This window comes from Pogoniulus pusillus, chromosome 8 (assembly GCF_015220805.1).
Source record: "Pogoniulus pusillus isolate bPogPus1 chromosome 8, bPogPus1.pri, whole genome shotgun sequence".
In the NCBI taxonomy this organism is placed as follows: Eukaryota; Metazoa; Chordata; class Aves; order Piciformes; family Lybiidae; genus Pogoniulus; species Pogoniulus pusillus.
In genome coordinates, this window is record NC_087271.1 from 13,545,525 (window position 1) to 13,568,012 (window position 22,488).

Consider the following 22,488-nt stretch of genomic DNA (forward strand, 5'->3'; position numbering starts at 1 on the left):
AGCAACTTCCTTGAACTTTTCCTGGGACACCTCCCCTCTTTTCCAAAGGCAATATACTCTTTTTCTTATCTTTAATTCCTTCAGCAGCTCCTTGCCCATCCAGTCTGGCTGCCTCTCTTGTCGGCTCATCTTCTGGCGCAATGGCACAGCTGCTCCTGTGCCTTCAGGAGTTCTTTCTTGAAGCAGGTCCAACCTTCCTGGACCCCTTTGTTTTCAAGGGCTCTTTCCAACAGAACTTTCTGAGTTAGTTCCTTAAATAGGCTGAAGTCAGCCCTTCAGAATTCCAATGTGGAGGTTCTGTTGATGCCCCTCCTGGTTTCTCCATATATTGGAAACTCTATAATTTCGTGGTCACTGGACCCCAGGCAGCCTCCAACCACCACATCCCCTACCAGCCCTTCTCTATTTGTGGGCAGCAGGTCAAGCAGGGCTGCCCCCCTGGTAGGCTCATGTAACAGCTGGGATAAGAAGTTGTCTTCCACACACTCTAGAAACCTTCTAGACTGCCTCTTCTCTGCAGTATTTAAGTCCCAGCAGATGTCTGGTAGGTTAAAGTCACCAGAACAAGGGCAGGTGATCTTGAGGCAGCCTCCAGTTGTTTAAAGAGTAATAAATCAACCTCTTCTTCCTGGTTGGGTGGTGAATGGTGCCACATCCAGAGTGGTGGTGAATGGTGCCACATCCAGCTGGCGGACGGTCACTAGTGGTGTCCCTCAGGGATCTGTGCTGGGCCCCATCCTCTTTAACATCTTCATAGATGATCTGGATGAGGGCATCGAGTCAGTCATCAGCAAGTTTGCAGATGACACAAAGCTGGGGGCAGATGTGACTGAGTTGGAAGGCAGAAGGGCTCTGCAGCGGGACCTTGACCGCCTGTACAGATGGGCAGAGCCCAATGGGATGGGGTTCAATAGCTCCAAGTGCAGGGTGCTGCACTTTGGCTACAACAACCCCATGGAGAGATACAGGCTAGGGTCGGAGTGGCTGGAGAGCAGCCAGACAGAGAGGGATCTGGGGGTACTGATTGATACCCACCTGAACATGAGCCAGCAGTGTGCCCAGGTGGCCAAGAGAGCCAGTGACATCCTGGCCTGCATCAGGAATGGTGTGGTCAGCAGGAGCAGGGAGGTCATTCTGCCCCTGTACTCTGCACTGGTTAGACCACACCTTGAGTATTGTGTTCAGTTCTGGGCTCCCCAGTTTAAAAGGGACGTTGAGATGCTTGAGCGTGTCCAGAGAAGGGCGACAAGGCTGGTGAGAGGTCTCGAGCACAAGCCCTATGGGGAGAGGCTGAGGGAGCTGGGATTGTTTAGCCTGGAGAAGAGGAGGCTCAGGGGTGACCTTATTGTTGTCTACAGCTACCTGAGGGGTGGTTGTGGCCAGGAGGAGGTTGCTCTCTTCTCTCAGGTGGCCAGCACCAGAACAAGAGGACACAGCCTTAGGCTGCGCCAGGGGAGGTTTAGGCTCGAGGTGAGGAGAAAGTTCTTCACTGAGAGAGTCATTGGACACTGGAATGGGCTGCCCGGGGAGGTGGTGGAGTCGCCGTCCCTGGGGCACTTTAAGGCAAGGTTGGATGTGGCACTTGGTGCCATGGTCTAGCCTTGAGCTCTGTGGTAAAGGGTTGGACTCGATGATCTATGAGGTCTCTTCCAACCCTGATGATACTATGATACTACTATGATAACATACTCCAACCAGGATATTGTTCTTATTGGCCTTCCCCTTAATTCTCAACCATAAAGACTCAACTTGATCATCCTTGATTTCTATCCCCATGACATCCTGAGCACCCCTAAAACACAGAGCCACTCCCCCACCTCTTCTCCCTTGCCTGTCTCTCCTGAAGAGTCTGTAGCCATTGATTACAGCACTCCAATTGTGCGAGTCATTCCCACCATGTTTCTGTGATGGTGACAATATCATAGTTTTCCTTCTGCACCAAGGCTTCCAGCTCCTCTTGTTTGTTACCCATACTTTGTGCATTGGTATACATGCACTTCAGCTGGGCTGCTGCTTTTACCCCTATCTCTAGCCTACCATCCTCAGTTTCCTTTGGTTTACCTCTAGTGCTGTCATGTTTAACCCCTTTCCCCCCTCCACTCTAGTTTAAAGCCCTCTCAACATGCCCAGCCAGCTCATGTGAAGAAGTTTCCAAGGAAATGGCAGTGGCCTTGGTGTTGGTGTTTGCAGTGTGAGTTAGCAGGAGTTCAGCCTGGGGATTCATGCACTGTAATGTAGGTTTCTAAAGCAAATGAAACCCACAAATCTCAGCTGGCAGTGCAGTAACAGGATGCTTTTACACCCATTTGGTATTACCAGCCAACCGATTAGTACCTACTCAAGAGATTTTCAGCTTCACTTCTATTAGATTGTGTTCATCTCAACAGCAGACTCTTTCCTTAATCCAGCTACTCACATTAGCTTCTTTTCAGTCCTGTAAGTGGAGAGCTTGATGTGTGCTATACCTGTCTTTTAACAGCAGATACTGCTTTGAAAGTGTTGGTCCAAAAGAAGATCTGTGATCTAGGTTTAAGCAAAGCATCTCTATTCCTTTAGCAAGATAAAGCTAGAGTGAATTCTTTGCTGCTTGGGGAAAATAAATCTGCTTCTTCATTTAAGTTGCTCTGGTGCTTTTATGTCTCTTTTCACAGGCTTACTGTAGCAGAGCACATCTTGTTTTACTCTCAACTGAAAGGGAGATCCAGAGATGAAGCTGACCAAGAGCTGGAAACAATGCTAGAAGACACAGGCCTCACACATAAAAGAAATGAAGAGGCTCACAATTTGTCAGGTGCCCACAGGATGTTCTAAGATAGTTTTTTCTGCTGCCTTTTCTTTGATTTGGAGCAATTATAGTTTGAAATTCATATTTGAGGCCACACATCACTATACACTGGGGAAGTCTTTAATGTCAAAGAGTCAGTGGGACTGTACAAATACTATAGCTGTCACAACGTGTCTCTAGAGTGTCTCCTTCTTAGACACCAAATTACATTGTGAAGCTATGATTTTATTTTTAAATGAGTGTGTGTGTGTATATATATTGTATAAATGTAATCTGTAAATGTAGGAAAACCAAATGAAGTACAATGTGTTATCATTTCAAGGCAAAATGATATTGTATTACGATGCTACTCCGTGTTTGGGATCAGTAGTAATCTCTTTTGTTATGAAAGATGATGTACATGGAGTATTTGAATGCATTTGCTTTCAGATTCCATTGGTGATTTGAATGAAGAGCCAGGTATTGTTACACTCCTTTATCCTGTTTGCAACTGAAAATGTTGGCTAGTTTCACCTGAAAACATGACAATCTCATCTATTCCTGTTTTCTTCTCCTGGCAAGGCATAGATGAAATAGATATTTTATAAAAATATTAACATGAACACACTGTTCTGAAATTCAGAAGAAAAAATATTTGCTTAATTTTACAGAACTATTTTCCTAAAGATGGGTTCTGTTTCACTTGTGTTAGTTTGCTACTACACTGAAAAGCAATGATAATTGCATCCCTGCCACTTGCATGATTCCTGGATGTGTCTGTCCTCTGGTAGGTGGAATGCAAAGGAAGCTCTCTGTTGCCATTGCTTTTGTGGGTGAAGCCAAAGTAGTAGTGTTGGATGAGCCCACTTCTGGAGTTGATCCATACTCCAGGCGATCGATCTGGGATCTTCTGCTAAAGTATCGCTCAGGTAACACTTTTGGAGTGGGAATTGTTTTGATTTTTTTTTTTTTTTTAAAGCTGTGATAGTTGCAGCATGTTGCCTGCTGTGCAAGCTGTCATGAGTACCTGGATATGCATACAACCAGGGGAGCCTGACTGTGGTACAGAGAAAACACTGCCTTAATTGCCAGAAAACTAAGCCCAGTTTTGAGCTCCAGAGAGAGTCCATGCCTTGAGGAGTGCTCCCTTTCTTTTTAGGCAGAACCATCATCTTTTCAACTCATCACATGGACGAGGCAGACATCCTTGGAGACAGAGTAGCCATCATATCCCAAGGGAAACTCTTCTGCTCAGGCTCTCCTGTATTTCTGAAGAACTGTTTTGGGTCTGGCTTCTATCTCACTCTTGTTCGCAAGATGAAGAACACCGGAACTGGAAGGGCCACAGTAAGTATGTGGCTCTCTCTCTGCAGTATGATCTGAAAAATTACTGCGCTACACTAAAGCAGAAAGGTATTAAGTGCTGCTTGAGGCTGTGTACAAAACTGACTTCAAAATTAAGAAAGGGAAAATCTGACGACACTCAGGAAAGGATATGGCTGTATATTCATTCAGAGAGGTGAAAATAATATGTGGATGTGAAGCCCTTGGTGGTCTGTAGTTCACTCTTCTCAGTTAAGCATGCCTGAACTCTTGCAAGTTCAGCTGTCTTTGTCCAGATACAGGTCTTGCTGATACTTGATTTGCAGTACACTTCTTTTAATACTGTGCAGTCTGGTAGCTAGCTTCAATGCCAGAGAAGCCTGCATTTGCCCGTAGCTAAACCAGCCTCACTTGAGAAATAAGGATTGTGTTCTTCTTCTGTTGGCAGTGCTTCCAGTCTTGACAGCACTATGACCTTTATACCCTGAGCCAATGGTGATAACACTTCTCAGGTTATTTTGCATGCAGTTCTGAACTGACGGATAGGCTTTGTGCAGGTGTGATTATGTTTTCTGCATTACTCAATCGAGTCCTCAGGTTACTTTCAGTGAAAAATGTTCAAGATGCTCCAGGTATTTTCCCTTGACTCTTACGTTCTGTTTTGCATGTATCTGAAACACTTTCATCTTTGTATCTATTTCATCTTTTAGTCACTTTGTAGCTGTGGATCCCAGTGCTCCTGCTCCTGCTCCAGCTGTGCGCAGAGGGACAAGGAAGAAGCTCCAAGCCTGGAACTGGACGGTGAGAGGTGGGATGGTTCAGCACTGCAGCACATAGCTACGCCTGTCATGCTACAATCTCGTCTGGCAGATCAAAGGCACTGAGACCCACCCCTGCAACACTTTTATCTACCACCTCTATTGTGTTTTAAGAGGGAGTGATGAAATTTATTTGTGGTTTTCCTTACCATTGCCTCCTTTTGATGTAAATTTGGTCTCAGGTGCAGATGATGAACTGGAAGCTTGTGTGCTTTAGAAATATGGACCGAGTTCTGAACTCTACTGCTACTACTTCTACTCTACTACTGCACAAAAAAAGTGCCATTCATAAATGAGAAGTGAACCACATCTAGAGCAAGGAAAACTGCCCTTCTCAGAAAAAGTCGTTTTGGCTTTTCTGCATAAAAGAACTTAAGTAGACATTCCAGAGGATTTTATTGTGCTTTATCAACAGCCCTAAAGTAGTTTCCTGCTACATAGCTCCAGAGCACAACTAGCAACATAGCCCAGTCTAGTACAGAGTTAATTCAGCTATGTGGCAGTTGCGCATCAGAGCAACCTTTTGTATAGTGCAGAGGGCAGCTTCTGAGCTCCTGCTTGCTGAGCACTCATGCTATGAACTCTGTTTTGGCTTTTCACAGGAGACCTGAATGAGTTAGAAGAAGTAATTCATCATCATATTCCAGAAGCAAAATTAATCAAAAGCATTGGCCAGGAACTCATTTACCTTTTGCCCAATAAACACTTCAAACAACGATCTTATGCGAGTCTCTTCAGAGAACTGGAGGAAACATTGGACGACCTGGGGCTCAGCAGTTTTGGAGTTTCAGACACACCACTTGAAGAGGTAACAGAGAGATTAACATACCTGGTGATCCTACAATAAGTCCCCACAATGTTTTCGGAGATTGTTCTGCACTTAAACATGTAATTTTGTTACTTCCTAATATCCCCTTCAAAACCTAGACATATATGCTGTGACACACTCAGAAGGCCTTTGGCATGGGTGTAGAGAAAGGATCCAAGATTGTTAAGATTGTGGAGTGTGACATCATGTTGTGCTATAAATCCTCAAATCTATCTTGATAAGTTACTTTGTTCCTTTATTTTCTGAGTCAGTTCCTAAGAGGCCTTCAACTGTTTAGTACGAAGGAGTTCTGAAATGTCATCTAATTTGTGTTCTGTTCCATTAAATTATGTATGAGTTCAGGTTATTGTATCTCTTATGTTCCTAACTGGGACATGTATTTGTCTGTGGCAGGTTTTCCTAAAAGTAACAGCAGAAGCTGACCCTGGGATTCAAAAAGCAGGTATAGATCCACCAGTATTTGACAAGCCTTTCTTGGGACTGTTCTGTATTCTGAATATTGAGTGAAGAAGAGCCTCAGAACTTTCAGTCTTTGTGTGGTGTCCCTGACAAAATGGATTTGGTCAGCAAACATCTGTTTTTAGAGCCTGACAAGATGTCTGAGAAACAAGATGAGGTCAGATGGCAGACTTTTATTTAAGTTGGATGAGGCTGTAAACTAACTAAATAAAAGTTGAGTGTCAAGCCTACAAATGTCAGTAACACTGTTGTGAAGGGGTTTTGTTTGGGTTTTGGGGGGATGAAATATGAGGCCGAATTTGAAAGGGTTTAAATAATTTAATATTATATACATAAGGAATTCCCCCCTTCCCCAAACTATATACAGCTAACCTACACAAGTCCTTTGTATGCAGTTGTGAAATTACTTTACAGAATGTCTATCTACAGCAAAAATCAGGAATTTAGCAGAGGTTTTTGGAAAGGTTTGGATAGAGAGAGTCTAGTGGCATAAACGTGCCACAGGTAAAGTCCGAAAGTCTATGCTGCTCTAGCCGAGGTTGCTCAGTTACTCACTGGCTGGAGTCAGTCTCGGGGATCTCAAAGTATGTATAGCAAAAGCCACGTTGTTGACCTTCATGGGTTTGAATAGTTCAGTTCAGGTATTATTGGGGTGCGCTGTCTGAGGGGCTCCACAGGCATGATCAAGCTGGGAATGACGGGCTGGAGCGGCAGCTGGCCAGGAGCACCTTGGTCAATTTCCCTGGGCTGGTGAGAAGTGCTGTGGGTCAGAATCATGCAGCAGCGATGGTCCCAGAAGCGGCAAAGTGGCTAGGAGCGGCAAAGTGGCTAGGAGCAGCGAGTGGAGGAGGGTGGCAGGAACACTGAATTGTCCCTTTTATGAGATATGAGCCCGAGATTGATGGTCCTTGTCCACAATTCTGTCCAATAAGAGTCTGGCAGCAGGCCAAAACGTGCCAAATAAGGTGAAATCCACGGGTCTGGTACCCCCAAATATGGAGGGGGCTCAGGTGGATCCCCACCCTAGGTGCTTGAGCTTACATAATGTGTTTACTTCAGCCTTGCAAGCAGGCAGGCCAGATTCAAAGGCACCAGGCTTATGGTGCTCCTTTGTCCCCCTTAATTTGTTTTCCCCAGGTTTGGGCAGGACAACATCTTTTGGGGGGACAACATGTCCGGGCAAGAATAGATTTGTAAACACGGCCCTTTGGGTCTGTGTAACCCTCCACCACAAACACTTTGCTGACCATTAGCCCATGAACTACAGACAAGATTGACTTCCTGACAAGGTGAAAATCCTGAGGAGTAAAAGCAGTGTTAACCCATTCAATGCCACAGCTACAGCCACAGTGCAACAGTTGCGATTAAAGGAATCTGATGAGTTGGTAAAGTCAGGAGCTCATTGAAATGCTTGTGCTATCTTCATGTGTGAAGGATAAAGTGTCTTCTTTGCCTCCTGTCATCTTCATTTAGGACACGCTCAAGAAAATGGTTCTACTCTTTGCGAAACTGCTGCTGAGAACCAGCCAGCTGAACAAAACACACTGAGAACTACTGACACCTCTCGAATGCCAGTAGGTCTACCAGGAGATGAAAATGAAGGCAAAGGATCCCGACAGTATAAAGGTTTGGAGCTTGTCCATCAGCAGATCAAAGCACTGCTCATTAAACGGTTCCACCATGCTTCTCGTAGCTACAAGGACTTCCTAGCCCAGGTATCAGATGACTTTTGTTTCTTGACTCTTTCCACATTCTCAGCACTCTCTTTACTTAGCAGTGTCTGGGGAAAGCAAGATCTTTCTGCCTAGAGTCTGTCACCTGCATCAAGTTCATGTTTCTATCACTACTAGTCCAGCCATGTACTTTTAACATAATGCAGTCCTGTGACAAACACAGTCCCAACAGAAAGCACTGGAAAATCAACTGTTAGTGTTCAGGAGTTAAACCAGATCTGATTTAAGTGCTCCTGCTGTCCCTTTTTGATATATATATATATATATATATGATTTTTTTTGAGTGTAGACTGTCACTCTACAACATACATTTAATAACCAAGAGTGATGTTTTCATGTTCCCTGCAGATTGTTCTCCCTGCTAGTTTTGTGTTGCTGTCTTTAATAATTACGGTCGTTATTCCTCCATTTGGAGAATATCCTGCCTTAACATTACATCCCTGGATCTATGGACAACAGTTTACTTTCTTCAGGTAAGAGGAAAGGAATCACATGAGTCATATATCCATCTTCTTCTCCCTGGCATTTAGGATCATGGGATTCTGTCTTACGGTGTTTTCCATGCTCTGTGTAGTATAAAAAAGGATTAACTCCTCTGGAATGAAAAAAAACCCAACAACAAACAAAAACCAGCTCCATCATATTGAAAACTGCACGACATTGGTGCAGGTGGAGAACACAGCTGTTGGTATAGCTAACCTATAGTTCTTCAAATATCTTCCTATTTTTTGTACTCTCCTCTTCTACCTGAATTCATCACTTAAACACTTATAAAGTTGCATCTCCTGCCTAGCATGAGATCCAGGACAGCAAGAAAACTGTTTCACATGTGTTGATAAATGTCTCCTGCGTTTAGAGTCCAACAAAAATCTCTATCTGCTGCTGTGTGCTGGATTCATTTATAAGCAGTACCATATTTGGGACAAGTCACAGAAAAAAAGATGAAAGTGAGGCCCTCAGGTTCTCTTACTCTTGCTGTTCAACAGTTTCTCTCCACCCCACACAGCTGGGTCTGATGTTTGGGGTTTTTTAACTGTTAGCACTTTGTCTCCTTTCATTCTTCATAGAAGCTTCAGTTCTGTTCTTTTCAGGTCAGTGCACAATTCCTGTGCTCTTCTAAACACTTCCACATATTCCAAATTTGAACAGGTACCAAGTCAAAACACGTGCAGTGCAGAGGAAATCTATAAACAATGCTCAAGTCCAAAGATAGATTGCAGCTATCAGAAAGCAGCAAAACAGAAGGCAATCATTTTAAGCATTTTCCTTGAGCTTCACACTGAAAATTCAACAAGAAACTTTAATTGACAGAAGGTAGTGTGTGGAGCAGAGTTTGTTATTCCTACCTGCATAACACTTGACACTAGCAATATGCTGTAGTCTGATGTTACTATGTGCAAGCACTCTACTATTATCAACATTGCCTCTTTGGCTTCAGCAAATGAAAACGCAGGCTATGTTTTTTCACCTCCTGGTTATGAGTGTTACAGAGCTGGGAGGCTAGAAATGTGGACTCACTCACATTTGGAAAATATTGCTGCAGGACTACGTCAGAAGTCATGCTTTAGTGTGAGCAGAAAAAAGCCATTGCTTTAGACCGCCAACCACCCTGGAAGGTTCCAGGGAGCTGCACAAATGAAGTAATTGAATTATCAGTAGTCGAAGGAGGCAGTTGGTTCTTCCATGTGTCTGTCCTTCAGCAGTTGCTGTATGTGGTACAGTACAGTAGTCTCAAAAGATATTAAATGTAAACACACAAATTCTGGAGAAAGGCTTCTGTTGTTCCCTCAGCAACGAGCGTCCTGGGAATGAGCGGATGGTCTCCCTCACTGATGCTCTCCTGAACAAACCTGGCTTTGGAAACCGTTGCATGAAGAATCAGCCTCTGCTGTAAGTTGCTGTCTGAGCTGTCTGGAGTGAGATCCCACCAGGGTGTTATTAGCTCCACTCGAGGAGTGAGACAAGAATGAATTGGACACACTTTTCATTAGAACAGAGTTTGTAATAATACCTAGTGTCTGGTCTGAAGTAACAAAGACACAGAAGAACAATAGTGCTGCTGTATTAGGAATGGTTTCCAGTGCTCAGCTGGGCAGATGCTCACCTAACCTTGTATTCAGAATTAAGCAACCTTGACATCTACATCAGATGGCCCAGAGCTTCACATCTTCCCTGATACTTTACACATATAAGTCCTCTCAGATTCCTTCTGTTCCCTCTGGTGTATTTGGAAGCAATAGCTTTGACAGTTGTGAAGTACCAATAGGACAGTCTCTATGACCTGAGGCTATCCTCACTCTCAAGTAAGAGTAGAGCTCTTACTTGAACACGTTCTTCTACCCACTTCCCTTGCCTGTGGGTCCTGCTCTGGAGGTGTTTGTCACTGGCATGCTATGCTTTGCCATTTGTTCCTTTCCTCCTGTCTCTTTCCCAGTCACAATATCCAGCAACTTGATTCTTCCAGCTGTCGTCTCTTTTCTCTTCCTTTTCATCTCCTCTGCCTATTACAGCAGGAACGAAGAGACTTTTTAAAATACAGAAAAAATGGTGCATGAACAAGGAGAAGGATAGTTTCTTCCCGAAGATACTTGCCCAGTGCATAATTTGTGTGTCTTAGCCAGTCTCCTTGGCCCCTCAGTGTTCCATCCGCAAATTGGAGGCAGTAAACTTGGCAGAGATGTGTGGAGACATTGTATTTATTCAGGTTCAGTAGGTACTCTAAAATTATTGGTAACTCACAGGATAAGTGCTGAGAGCATAATGTTTACTTGTGGCTTGGTGGATTTGTGAGTTCCCTTGAGCTGTGTTTCTGCACAGCTTAAAGAGTCTGTTCCTCCACACAGGGGCTACCCATGCAATAATGTGACGACTGCCTGGAGCACACCTGCTGTTCATCCTGACTTGAGCAGCTTCCTTCTGAGCCACAAGTGGAGCCCGGAGAAGCCTTCGCCTCTCTGCAAGTGCAGCTCTCAGAAGAAACTGACTATGCTGCCAGAATGCCCAGCAGGGGCAGGAGGCCTCCCACCGCCACAGGTTGTATTCTTGTGCCACAAATCTTCACAGAAAAGCTCGTGGCAAGTGCTGGAAAAGAGATCAGTGTGCAAATTCCTTGCCATGGCAACACACATGGGATTTTTTTAAGGGAGCAAGGGTTGCTGGAATTTGGAATTCAGTTTTATAGTACACTGAAATGAAATTTGATAATTTGATTATCATTTTAATCCAAATTGCAAACTTTTCTTACAGAAGAGAATAAAAATCTCCTTAACAAAATTTCTGGTGATTTTTTCCCCCTCAAAGAATAGTTTTACTTAAACGATTGCCTTTCTTTAAAGAAGGGTAAGGGAAGGAGAGATAAAGAAGAAAGAAAGGAAAGATTTTGAAAACACAGAGTGGGGTCATCTCATTAAAAATGGAAAAAATCATATTGAGTTAAACCCAAATATTTTTTTACATGTCTTTTGATCTTGTTTCTAGAAAGAAACCTCTGCCCTAGCCAAACCAGCATTTGTATGCATGTGCAGGAAGAGAAGTAATGTAGTAACTACTGATGCTGTGTGAAGAAGAGATGAGAGCTACGCTCCCACCTGTTCCTATAAATGAATTATCTTAGCAGTGCCCTTCAGAAAATGTTCATTTGAGGAGCAAAGGACAATTATTGCCTGTTAGAGTTTACGCTGTCTAAATGCCTTTTTTAAAACCAAAGTAAACAGAGTTGTAGCCACTGTCAGAGTAATATCTCACTAATTGAATGTCTCACCATGCACACATTCAGCTTTGCTATTTCTGTTTGCCAGGCTGCACACATTAGCCCAGTTATGAAAATAATTCAAATTTTAACGTTCATGTCATCAGCCTAACCCATTTCTGCAGCCCAATGTGTGACACCGTCTCTGAACAATACCAATTGAGCTTGCTTTGGTTATCACTACTCACAAACAACAGATTAAAAAAAAATATTAACAAGATTAAATTCTGGCCATATTCACAGCATCCTCAGTTATTGACAATTTCCCAGCCATCCCTGTCCAATGGGCAGCCAAAACTGAGTTTTTCTAGTTGCATGTTAGTGTATTTGAAAAGGAAATTTATTCTAAAACTTCAAATCCAAGTAGGATGTAAAGTTAGCTTTTTTCTTTGCTCGTGGGGATTCTAGCTCTTTAAAATCACTGTCTTTATTGTAATCGTCTCCTGATAATTTTTCAGGATACAATCATTTTGAGTAACTTGTCAGGAAGAAAGAGTTCACATTTGAGTCTCCAGGCAAGCAAGAGTATGTAAATAACTGCACAGGATGTCTGAGCATAGACAGGCTGTTTGATGAAAGCACTACGAGGGTGCTGCCCACTCACCTTCTTGTTGTCTAGAATCAGTTAGATGTTTGTAGTGTACCTTCTGTAGCATCCACTACTGCCTCTCTGCACAGATGGGTAGTTGTAGTTTTTTTTTAATTTAAGAGTGCAACAGACTTAGATTATTTTACTTTTTTTTTTTTTTTTTTTTTTTTTTTTTTTTAAGGCAGTAAAATAATAAGGCTCTGCTGAATTGGGGAGGAATACAGAAAAGTTGTATTTAAAGATGTGCAGGAAAAGATATGGCATCCATGAATCCTTCACACCTAATACAGATACAAGATACATGAGAATTCCCCCAAAACCTTCCCCCTCAACCAGGCTAAACCATCAAACCTCAAGTGCTCATTTTCTCCCCCCTTCATTGTGTCCCATTTAGACTCAAGCAGGCCTGAAATGTGCAGCTGGAAATTCGCTGCAGCTGTGGCCTTGAAGGCCACAGGCAGGTTTACACCTACATAGTTACCCAGATAAGAGTCCCTCTGGAGATCTGAAAGGAACAAAGAGAGAGAATTCAACTTTGCTGCCCACTTATAGTGTCATCAGGATTATGGGATTGAATAACAGCATCACTATATCTGAGGATGACCAGATCTATCGCCTAGGATGAGATGTGTCTCTGTGGCCATGAACCACAGTGGAGGAACTTCTGCCAAGTTGACAAGACTTCCTTTCTAGATCATTACTAGATTGTTTCAACTTGCAGACTTTGCTCTGTAAAAATGCTTAGAAACCTTTTTGAGTATAATCTACCTTGAAATAAACTCAGCAAGTCCAAGGCCTTGCATTTCACAGTGGTTTGTAGTTGCAGAAGACTCTCAAAAGACATCACATGACACCATTTTCATTACAAACCAACCAGCCCCCCCAAAAAACTGCATATCCCCCCTCCCCTGAGAAATTTTCATTCAAATTATTTAATGTGCTAGTTGAAATAATATAAAACTACCTCATCTGCGTTGGGATGTCAGTTTCTTCGAAAAGCTTCCTCCTTTCACAGCGAAGAAAAGTCCTGGAGCAGCACTGACCTTTGCCAATCACTTGGGCAGTTTTATAGAGCAACCAAGTACAGCTGTTTTATGTCAGACTTCACAAACTTCTGTGCTTTCATGATTCCTGCTGAAATCTTAGTAAAGGAAGGATTAGTGAACTCAGGCGAGAAAGCAAATCACCCACTCTAGCTTCGGTGGTGCTACAAAACTGAGCAAATGTACTTTTTTCTGTGTCTTTAATGGCTGTAAAGTTGCCTGGGATTGATGAGGTTTTCTTTCCTTTCCAGCGAGTGCAGCAAAGCACAGAAATTCTTCAAGATCTGACCCACAGAAACATTTCAGATTTTCTGGTGAAAACATATCCCAGCCTGATAAAAGGGAGGTAAGGATGAACCTCTCTGGGTTTCACATTCAGTATCATGTATCTGGCCATGAAACTCTCATTTAATATTAGCATAGCACCTGAATTGTCTCACTACTATGTGGACTTGAGCAGCATATCCTTATTTCTGATGTAGAAGTAGGAGATGCTGATTTCAAGGGAGTTACACTGCTGTGATTACAGCCATGTGCAGGATCAGACACACCTCCCTAGGCAGATCTAGGGCTCAGTGCTAAAGGTAAGTGTGGCAAAGGTGAGCACACTGGTGCCTCAAATGCTGAGGTGCCTTGCAGAGGTACAGGTTTGTGTTCCAGAAGAACTGTAGCTGCACAAAAGTGACGATAATCATAGAATCAACCAGTTTGGAAGGGACCTCCAAGATCATCCAGTCCAACCTATCACCCAGCCCTATCCAGTCAACTATACCATGGCACTAAGTGCCTCATCTGTTTGCTTGAATTATCACTTGATCCCAGAAGTGCTTAGAGCCAAGGAACAATGTGGCATAGATACATCTCTCCTGCTGTGCAGCATCCACAGCCCACAATTTCCGATTCAGGCATTGCTAGCTTTCCAGTTTGTAGCAGAATTCTTGAGCCTCCTGTTTTATTAGCTATGTGCTGGGTACTTCTGATGTATCATAATATTTTTAGATACATCTTTTCAATGTCAATTCATAGGACAGCAGTATGTGTCACTTAAGAAATCGAGCTGAGGAGGAATCGGGTCAGAAAACAACAACAAAAACTCTAGAACACACTGCAGGAAATACCAACAGTCCTATCAGCAGCATCAAAAAAAGAAAGCAAATGAAAGACAAAACCTCACCAACAATTAAAAAAAACCCAAACTACCAGGAATAGGGAAAGCCACCAAAACTCAAACAAACCAAACAAGAAAAAAAAAAAAAAGGCACTTAATTTCCATTTAAGCCTGACAATAGCATTGACTTAGGTTCAGCCATTAAGACACAAGATTCTCTTTATCTGTTTCAGCTTGAAGAGCAAATACTGGGTCAATGAGCAAAGGTAAGAAATTCACAGATTCTGCTGGTAAATAAACAAACAATAAACTTCTGTTTAACCTCAGAGCCTGACATTGGTTCTCTGAAAGGACAAGAGGAATTGTGGCAGATAGTATAGAACAAAGAGATGTCTTCAGTGGGAAATAGGCTGGGGAGAGCAAGGGGTTTATAAAGAGCAGGGATTATAGTTGTTTGGACTACCCCCAGGAGGATCAAGACCAGAAGCACATAATGGAATTGTCACCGGTTTATTATCTAAAAGAGTCAGACTAATGGGACCTGAGTGATGGAAAGTTATGAACAATACTGCACTGCATTGCTATAGTGCAATGACACACACGCCCCCTCAAAAAAAGAGGAACAAGGTAAGATGAAAGCTAGACAACAGCCTGTTCAAATACAGCCACAGCTCCGCATGCCTGCTCTGAACATCTGCAGCAGTTATAGAACAGGTTCCACTAGCACTCTACACTTAAAAGCATCACTTAACCCCAGTGTGATGTCTGCAGTGTAGATACTAAGCTTAAGAGGATGCCTGACTAGCCAGAAGGTTGTCCTTGCTTAGTGCTTCAGCAAAACTAGGAATTCACTTGGAAAGTAACAGCTGGGTTCTTTCATGGGATACCTGTTTATGTGCAAACATTACCTTCTGTGGAATCAGACTTAGGTTCATCTGGTGCAGTAGTACTTAGTATTGTGGAGTATTGGCTGCCATCAGCATTGGTGAATATCTGCTCTTCTTTGGGCAACTGAAATGATAACTGAGCTCCATGCTGATTGCAGGTTCTCTTTGCTGTGCCAACAACTCCATGACAATTATCTTAATTGAAGGATCTTTTCCTCTGTAGAATTAGCAGTCTTCTCCAAGTTTTCTATCTGAATAATAATGTTATCAAGATCCTGGCACTAACCCCTCCAAAACTGGTAGAAACCCTGTTTTTGTTAAGTGCTATGAAGACCGAATACAACTTGTTAGAAAAAGAGTAGAGATTTGTCATACATTAATTCTATGGAATGTAGAAGGAAAACTACACTGAGTGTATCTGTAGCAGTTTCATCAGTGTACAGAGTTCTGCCTCTGTGGTACAACTGACCAATGACAGCCTTTTCCTTGTTAGGTATGGAGGAATTTCTATAGGAGGAAGGCTTCCAGTCCTTCATGTTTCTGGAGATCAGGTTGTCAATTTTTTAAGTGATCTTGGCCGAATGATGAATGTTACAGGAGTAAGTAAGATATTTTAAAAATTATTATTACTTTTTCCTTTCCCCTCTCTTACTAAAGAATTGTTACAGAGCTGAAAACCTGCAGTACCAGACTTCACCTAGACACATGACCTTTAGCTTTTTTCTTTTCTTTTTTTTTTTTTTTTAATTTTTATTTTAGGGACAAAATTCACTGACTGCTGCTAAAGAAATGTCTAATTTCCTTAAATATATGGAAACTGAAGATAATATTAAGGTATTTGATGGAACTAATCTAACAGCTTTAGTTGACATAGCTTCCAGATTGTGAGAATACCGATAGTGCCATTCTCAGACGCAAGGGGAGCTAAAATGCCTTACTTTCAGTACCTAATACAGATTACAGAGATTAACCATGTTCATAGTATTTAATATTCTAAATACTTCTGAGCAGAACACATTCTGCTATAGTCTAAAAAGTGTCTCTATGAAATCTTTTTGACAATGATCCTCCTACTCTTATAAAAGCAGAGTGTGTGAGCTCCTTCTGGACTGTACCTAGGTAGCCATGAATTGCTGCTGCTGGATTCTTCCCCGTAGCAGATAAAAGGCAGACAAGTTTTCTCCTGCAGCTCAGGATCACTAGTGGCAGCTTCTTAAACGAATCTGTGATTTCTGACTCTTTTAGGTGTGGTTTAACAACAAAGGCTGGCATGCTATAGTTAGTTTCCTTAATGTAGCAAATAATGCAATCCTTAGAGCTAACCTGCGAACTGGCCAAGCTCCTGAGGAATATGGGATCACTGCTGTAAACCATCCTCTTAACCTCACTAAGGAGCAGCTCTCTGAAGTCACTGTGTAAGTCTGCCTGTGTCTGGCTTTTACCCATCCTTGTCCTGACAGTTTACCACCTCCAATGTACTTACACTCTGAGGAGAAACAGTTCAATTGACAGAACATGAAGTTTTACTCCAATCAAGAATTAGATACACAATCTAGTCTTTCTGCTTAATTTCTTACTCTGTCTACCAGAGTTAATTCCCACCACATGTAGGAGCTGCGACACAATTATCTGTTTCTGTTGATTCCCAAGCACAAAGATGCATAAGTCTTTGTTCACATTCCAAAGCCTTGTCAAATCACACAGAGATCACACCTAGAAAAGGAGTTAGACATTGTCCTTAACTGACTAGAGATAGGTGGTAGTTAGCGACCTCAGTCTTGATGCCAAGGACAGCACCTGGACAGATTTTTGGTGGTGTGTACTACAGTTGGGGTTTCTTGAAAAGACAGCCTTAAGGAAACGTGGCTTCTCACTCTTTCCTATTAAGTTCAGAATTCAGAGAAACTAAAACCATCCACATTATCACAGGGGTAAGAGCTCACTGTCTGCAGTTTGCCTCATGAGCACTGTCTGCAGTTTGCCTCTTGTGAGTCCCTCTGTTCCCAGCCTACAGAGCACTTCACCTATTGTGCCTTCCACGCTGTCAAACTGAGGAGCTGAACTGTTCAGAGAAGGAAAACAAGTAGCAGTGCCATCATCATCCATGACTGCTAGCTACAGCCCACAACACTACCTGCAAATGCACACTAGCACATTTTGAAGCTGAAAGCTTTCTACTTACAAAATAAACTTGCTGCTTTCAGATCTTCAAATTCCCTCCAGACTCCTCAGATGCTAACACCCTTCCCCATGATCACAGCCTCTTCTTGTGCTTCCTTTTAGACTGACTACTTCAGTGGATGCCGTTGTTGCCATCTGTGTCATTTTTGCCATGTCCTTTATACCAGCCAGTTTTGTGTTATACCTGATTCAAGAGCGTGTGACCAAAGCTAAGCACCTGCAGCTTGTCAGCGGTGTGAGCCCTGCCATCTACTGGCTGACTAACTTCTTGTGGGACATAGTGAGTAACTGCTGGGCTCATTTCACACCTGTTGGTGGGTTTCCATGAACTGGAGTCTGATCAGTGAATTAAGTGATTCTGAGGGTTGCAAATTTCTCCTCAATGAGCATGCTTAAGGACTTGACCTCCTAGCTGTCTTGGGTTTAGGGAGTGAGAGAGATGATCTTGATGCCTTCCCAGAGGAGTAAAAGAGAACACTCCACACAGGATTGGACAGAATTGGAAATTTAAATGGAAGTACTATTCACAACTACATAAAACAGTACAGAAACATGCAAAATACATGAATTGGTATTCACCCTCACAGTCTCACTAAGCCAAAACCTTCCAAAGCCTCCTTTTTCTGCAACCAGACCTCAATCCAAGGCCTCTATGCCCCCATACCTCCCATACCGAGGCCCAAACAAAGCAGTTAAAACTCACCAAGCTGCTCAAGGCCAGAAGCCTCCCCTAAAATACTAAACAGGGGAGAGCAGTCCCCATTTGGAGCAGAAGAGAGGGGAAAATGGACAGAACTGACTCTGCAGTAAGTTTATACAGAGGGATGCAGGCATTATGGTATGAAATAACAAAAGGTAATATTTTTTTGGTGTCCATCCCCTGGCCTATCTAGTCCCTTAGAAGAGTGTAGCCAATGGTTAAGACATAACCATTTCTTAAACCCATAACACTAACTAAATACAGATGTAGAAATTAAATCAGGTGTGCAACTCATTGCCAACTAATGAAGCTGCATTTGTGGTTCTCTTAGGGCTTCCAGTCCTTACAGCTGAGTGTATAACGAAGTCCAACCTACCACAGCAGGGAGGAGAGCCCAGCTGCCTGATGCTAGCCACTCCTTCCCTCTAGAAGAACCACAACATGTTTCCAGACACTAAAAAAATACCCCAGATCTAAGTGGAAAGGATTTACAGGCTGCTGGAACAGTAGCTGGGGGCCAGACAAAAATACTCTAGAGTGTCTAAAATAACATATTAATATGTGTAAGCCACTGATGTATGTTCACTCACTGTGTTGTTCCAAAAGGATTTGGACCACAGGCCCAGGCTTGTTTAGACAGGGGTCAGATACTGCATTTTTACTCGTTGAGTCATTCTGTCACAAAACAAGCGAATTCTTTGCCTAGCTGAGGTACAGTGAGGGACTTGTGTTCCACCCATGCCTTCTGAACAGAGAGTGGTCCTAAGAAAAACATGAATGTGGAAATGAAAGAACTTAAAAAGAAAATAAAAATGAAAATTATTGAAAAGACCAGAACTCTGTGAGTTTTGGAAGGTGGTCTTTCATGAGAAGGTAAAGCAAAGCATTAATTTAGAAAATGAAGTAACAGAAGCAGGTGTCTGCCTTTCTATTCCCTGCTGATCAAAGCAGACTCCCAGCAGCTTCCTTGACAGCAATTGTGCTTGACCACAGGCCCTGCCAGCATGATGCAAAGGCGCAGGCTGCTGTAGCGGGTCTTCAAAATGCCACCTGCCATTCTGCATGGCGACCTCTGTGCATTGCAGTGGACCAAGTACTGCTGGCTGACCAGAGAAATGCTAATTGGTGGCCAAGCAGTACCCACTTTAGTCTCTTCCAGGAATGTGGCTCAAGTTATCAGCTTGCTCTCTCCAGTCACCAGAAGCTGCAGTTCCCTTGCATACTCACAGCCTTTTTTCATGGGCAGCTTGCCAGTAGGACAGTAAAATAATTGCATCCAAAATCATAATCTAAGACATAACAGCAAATACTGCATTTTTGATGAACGGTACTGCCAGGGACACATTGATACAACACTTGTGTGACTAGTCTAGGTCATAAATTCTGTTGATCCTCAGTACAAAATAGTTTTTGGAATAATGATGTGAAGGATCTGGATATGTTTGCTGACCTTCCCATCTCTTATACACTGATCTTCACCTTTGTGATGTGACAGGTCAATTATGCACTGAGTGTTGGAATGGTTGTGGCTATATTCATTGGATTCAACAAGAAAGCATACACTTCTCCAACAAATCTTCCTGTGCTTGTTGCCTTGCTGCTTCTATATGGGTGAGCGTTCGAATTTTATTCTGGCACATGGGATTCTTATTTCACAAAGCAATTATTTCACGTTATTAAGGAGTAACTCAGTGCAATTCAGCTTTAAATAATAAAAATGAATGGATACAATGTAAGTTAGAAGTTTGGTTTTTTCCCTGCTCCAGCGTATTTACACACTCTGATTGGCCACATGCTGGGGCTTTTGTTTGTTTGTTCAGTTTTGGGTTTTATGGTTTGGCTTTGTTTGTTTTGTCACTGCATTTCATTTTAAGCATTTAATGTGATTTTTATATGCAAATACATTAGTTCAGTTTCCTTCTTTCAGTTTGCTACATTGTATAGGGGTTTGGTGTTTTTTCCTTTGCCTCTCTGAAGCCACTGCTAAAATATCTTTCAGTATTTAACCTGAGAGCAAAGAGTACTGAGTATTTGATGCTTTCAGGTGAGTGTTTGTGTTAGTAAAATATGGTGTGCTAGTTTGAAGCAGGCTAGAATGTTTTGGTGAGGAAAAGTAGATAATTTAGCTGTGAAAAGGAAAACAATTGTGATGTCAACTTCCCTCACAGTCTCGCTGAGAGGTATGGGAACAAGAAAGTAAACATTAGATAACACTTTTTGCCATCTTTTCACTCTGCTTCTGGCTTCAGACTGAGCTACATCTCCCTAACCTCACTGCCACTAACCTTGCTTCTTAACCTCTTGGGTGAACCTCTTTTTCTTCCTAGGATTTGGGGTAAGGTTGAGAGGGGCAGGGGGAAGGTGCAGGGGTGATTGAGAGCCCCTCCTGGGGACTCAGGTTTCTGGGAGGGGAGTGTTGTTTTTGTATTACTTTTAACTTCTATATTTTTGTATATTTCTGTATATAACTGTATATACTGTACATATCTGCTTGTATATTGTGCTAGCTGTAAATAAATAGCTTCATTTATATTCCCAGAGTCCCTCTGAGTTAGCTGGGGTACCTTCTAAAGTGTGGGGGGGCGGATAACAGCCAAACCACCACATATGGTTTGATAAGGCTGACTGAGATTCATTTGCTGTCATTTAAATAATGATCATATCTTTTTGTCTACAAACTTGTATTCCTGACAGCCCTCAGCTGATCTAGTCTATGCAAAATGCTTGGACTAGTTGTATTTCTAGAGCTGAGGAGAGAAACGAAGCTTTTCATGTCCTCCTATGTATATCTTAAATTCAGCCTGAGAGGGAAGAGTTGTTTTCTGGGCAGGCTAGCCTGTAAGTTTTTGAAGTTCTTGTGTTCTTTGAATGAAAATCTTGAGAAACTGCAAGGTGTTATCATGGTTTAACCTCTGTAAGACACCTAGTGTTAAAAAGTCCTAACAGAATATTTATCAGTTTGTTTATTTCATTCTATTTTTAAGAAGTCCAGTAGTAGTATCTTTACTAAATTATCTGTGGATCTGTATTTTTAAAAAAATATGGCAATTTGTGGCTATGTGTAAGGACATTGAAAATGTCTTTGCCTATTTTAAAGCATCTACCATGATGAAATTTCCAGAAAAAATATAATCACATGCCTGTCAATTCAGTGAGAATCCCATCATTTGCTACTGAATACAAACCAAACCAGAAAGGAAGGTGAATTCACATAACTGTATGTTGGCCCTTGTGTCCACCCCCCAGTCACAATGGGAAACAAGAATTTTTCCTGACCCCTTGTGTGTTGTCCTGGTAAGCAAGTGAGGCTCTCGTTGCTGATTGCTTCCCAGACAGACTGGTTGCTGTTAAACATTGTGGGCTCATTCCAGAGGAGTACTTCTCTTGTGCTGCTGAAGGTGCCTTTGCTGTATCACAGAGATCATGGTGCAGGAATCTCCTATTCAGAAGTAAAAAAGACAGTGGCAGGGTTAGAAAATTATAAAAATAATGTAAAGAGTTTGTGGTTTCTACAGACACTTCCAAAGCTTGAGGAGTGTATCACATTTGCTTTATGTACTGTTTTATTTCACTCTTCTTGTGTATAATCCAGTGATATCTGCAGGGGATAGCTAGGGTGGTAAAAACCTCAGTAACACGGAGTTCTCTTGGGTTTTGTGGTTTCTATTGCCATGTGTTTTTAACAGCAAGAAAGACTAAGCAGAAAAAGCTTTTGATCTAGTAACCAGGAGACAAGTACTGCAGTGGTACCTCTGGCTGGTGACATCTTTTCTTTGGAATGGAAAGAAAGGTCAACTTGGTACTGTCGTTGAGCCAGCCAGTGTGAGAGCAGTGACAGCTCTTCTATCTTTTGTATGCAGGTGGGCAGTAATTCCCATGATGTACCCTGCTGCTTCTTTCTTCAGCGTCCCCAGCACTGCGTATGTGGTGCTGTCTTGCATTAATCTCTTTGTCGGGATCAACAGCACTGCCATTACCTTCATCCTGGAGCTGTTTGAGAACAACCCGGTAAGGAATGCTTTTGTTGGCACCTGGCTTTAAGGAGCTGTGCAAAGCCAGCCCAAGCATGACCATCTCTGCCAAGAACTGCCTTTGCCACAGGGAAGTGTCTCATGGCCATTGATACCTTGGGTTGCAGACATAATGGAATGACAGGATGGGATTTTTTCATCCTAAAAGGAAATGTCTGTACACTTTCACAAATGGGGATGAGGAGACATGGCACTTTGTGCTTGACTGCAGCTTGGTTTCGTAAAATCATAGAATGCTCTGGGTTGGAAGGGACCTCCCATTTGGTGGATATGGA

At 42.5% G+C, this 22,488-nt stretch overlaps 1 protein-coding gene across 1 annotated transcript in view; it reads left to right on the forward strand.

The window, feature by feature from the left end:
• Positions 1-22,488, forward strand: part of ABCA4 (ATP binding cassette subfamily A member 4) — a 110,718-nt gene that overhangs the window by 79,387 nt on the left and 8,843 nt on the right. The window contains 18 exon segments of the mRNA XM_064148254.1: positions 2,652-2,791; positions 3,556-3,693; positions 3,924-4,111; positions 4,798-4,888; positions 5,508-5,713; positions 6,128-6,176; positions 7,667-7,908; positions 8,275-8,399; positions 9,718-9,816; positions 10,770-10,959; positions 13,558-13,652; positions 14,648-14,680; positions 15,795-15,900; positions 16,061-16,135; positions 16,547-16,716; positions 17,585-17,762; positions 19,678-19,793; positions 22,043-22,190. Coding sequence (XP_064004324.1) covers positions 2,652-2,791; positions 3,556-3,693; positions 3,924-4,111; positions 4,798-4,888; positions 5,508-5,713; positions 6,128-6,176; positions 7,667-7,908; positions 8,275-8,399; positions 9,718-9,816; positions 10,770-10,959; positions 13,558-13,652; positions 14,648-14,680; positions 15,795-15,900; positions 16,061-16,135; positions 16,547-16,716; positions 17,585-17,762; positions 19,678-19,793; positions 22,043-22,190 — 2,389 coding nt within the window.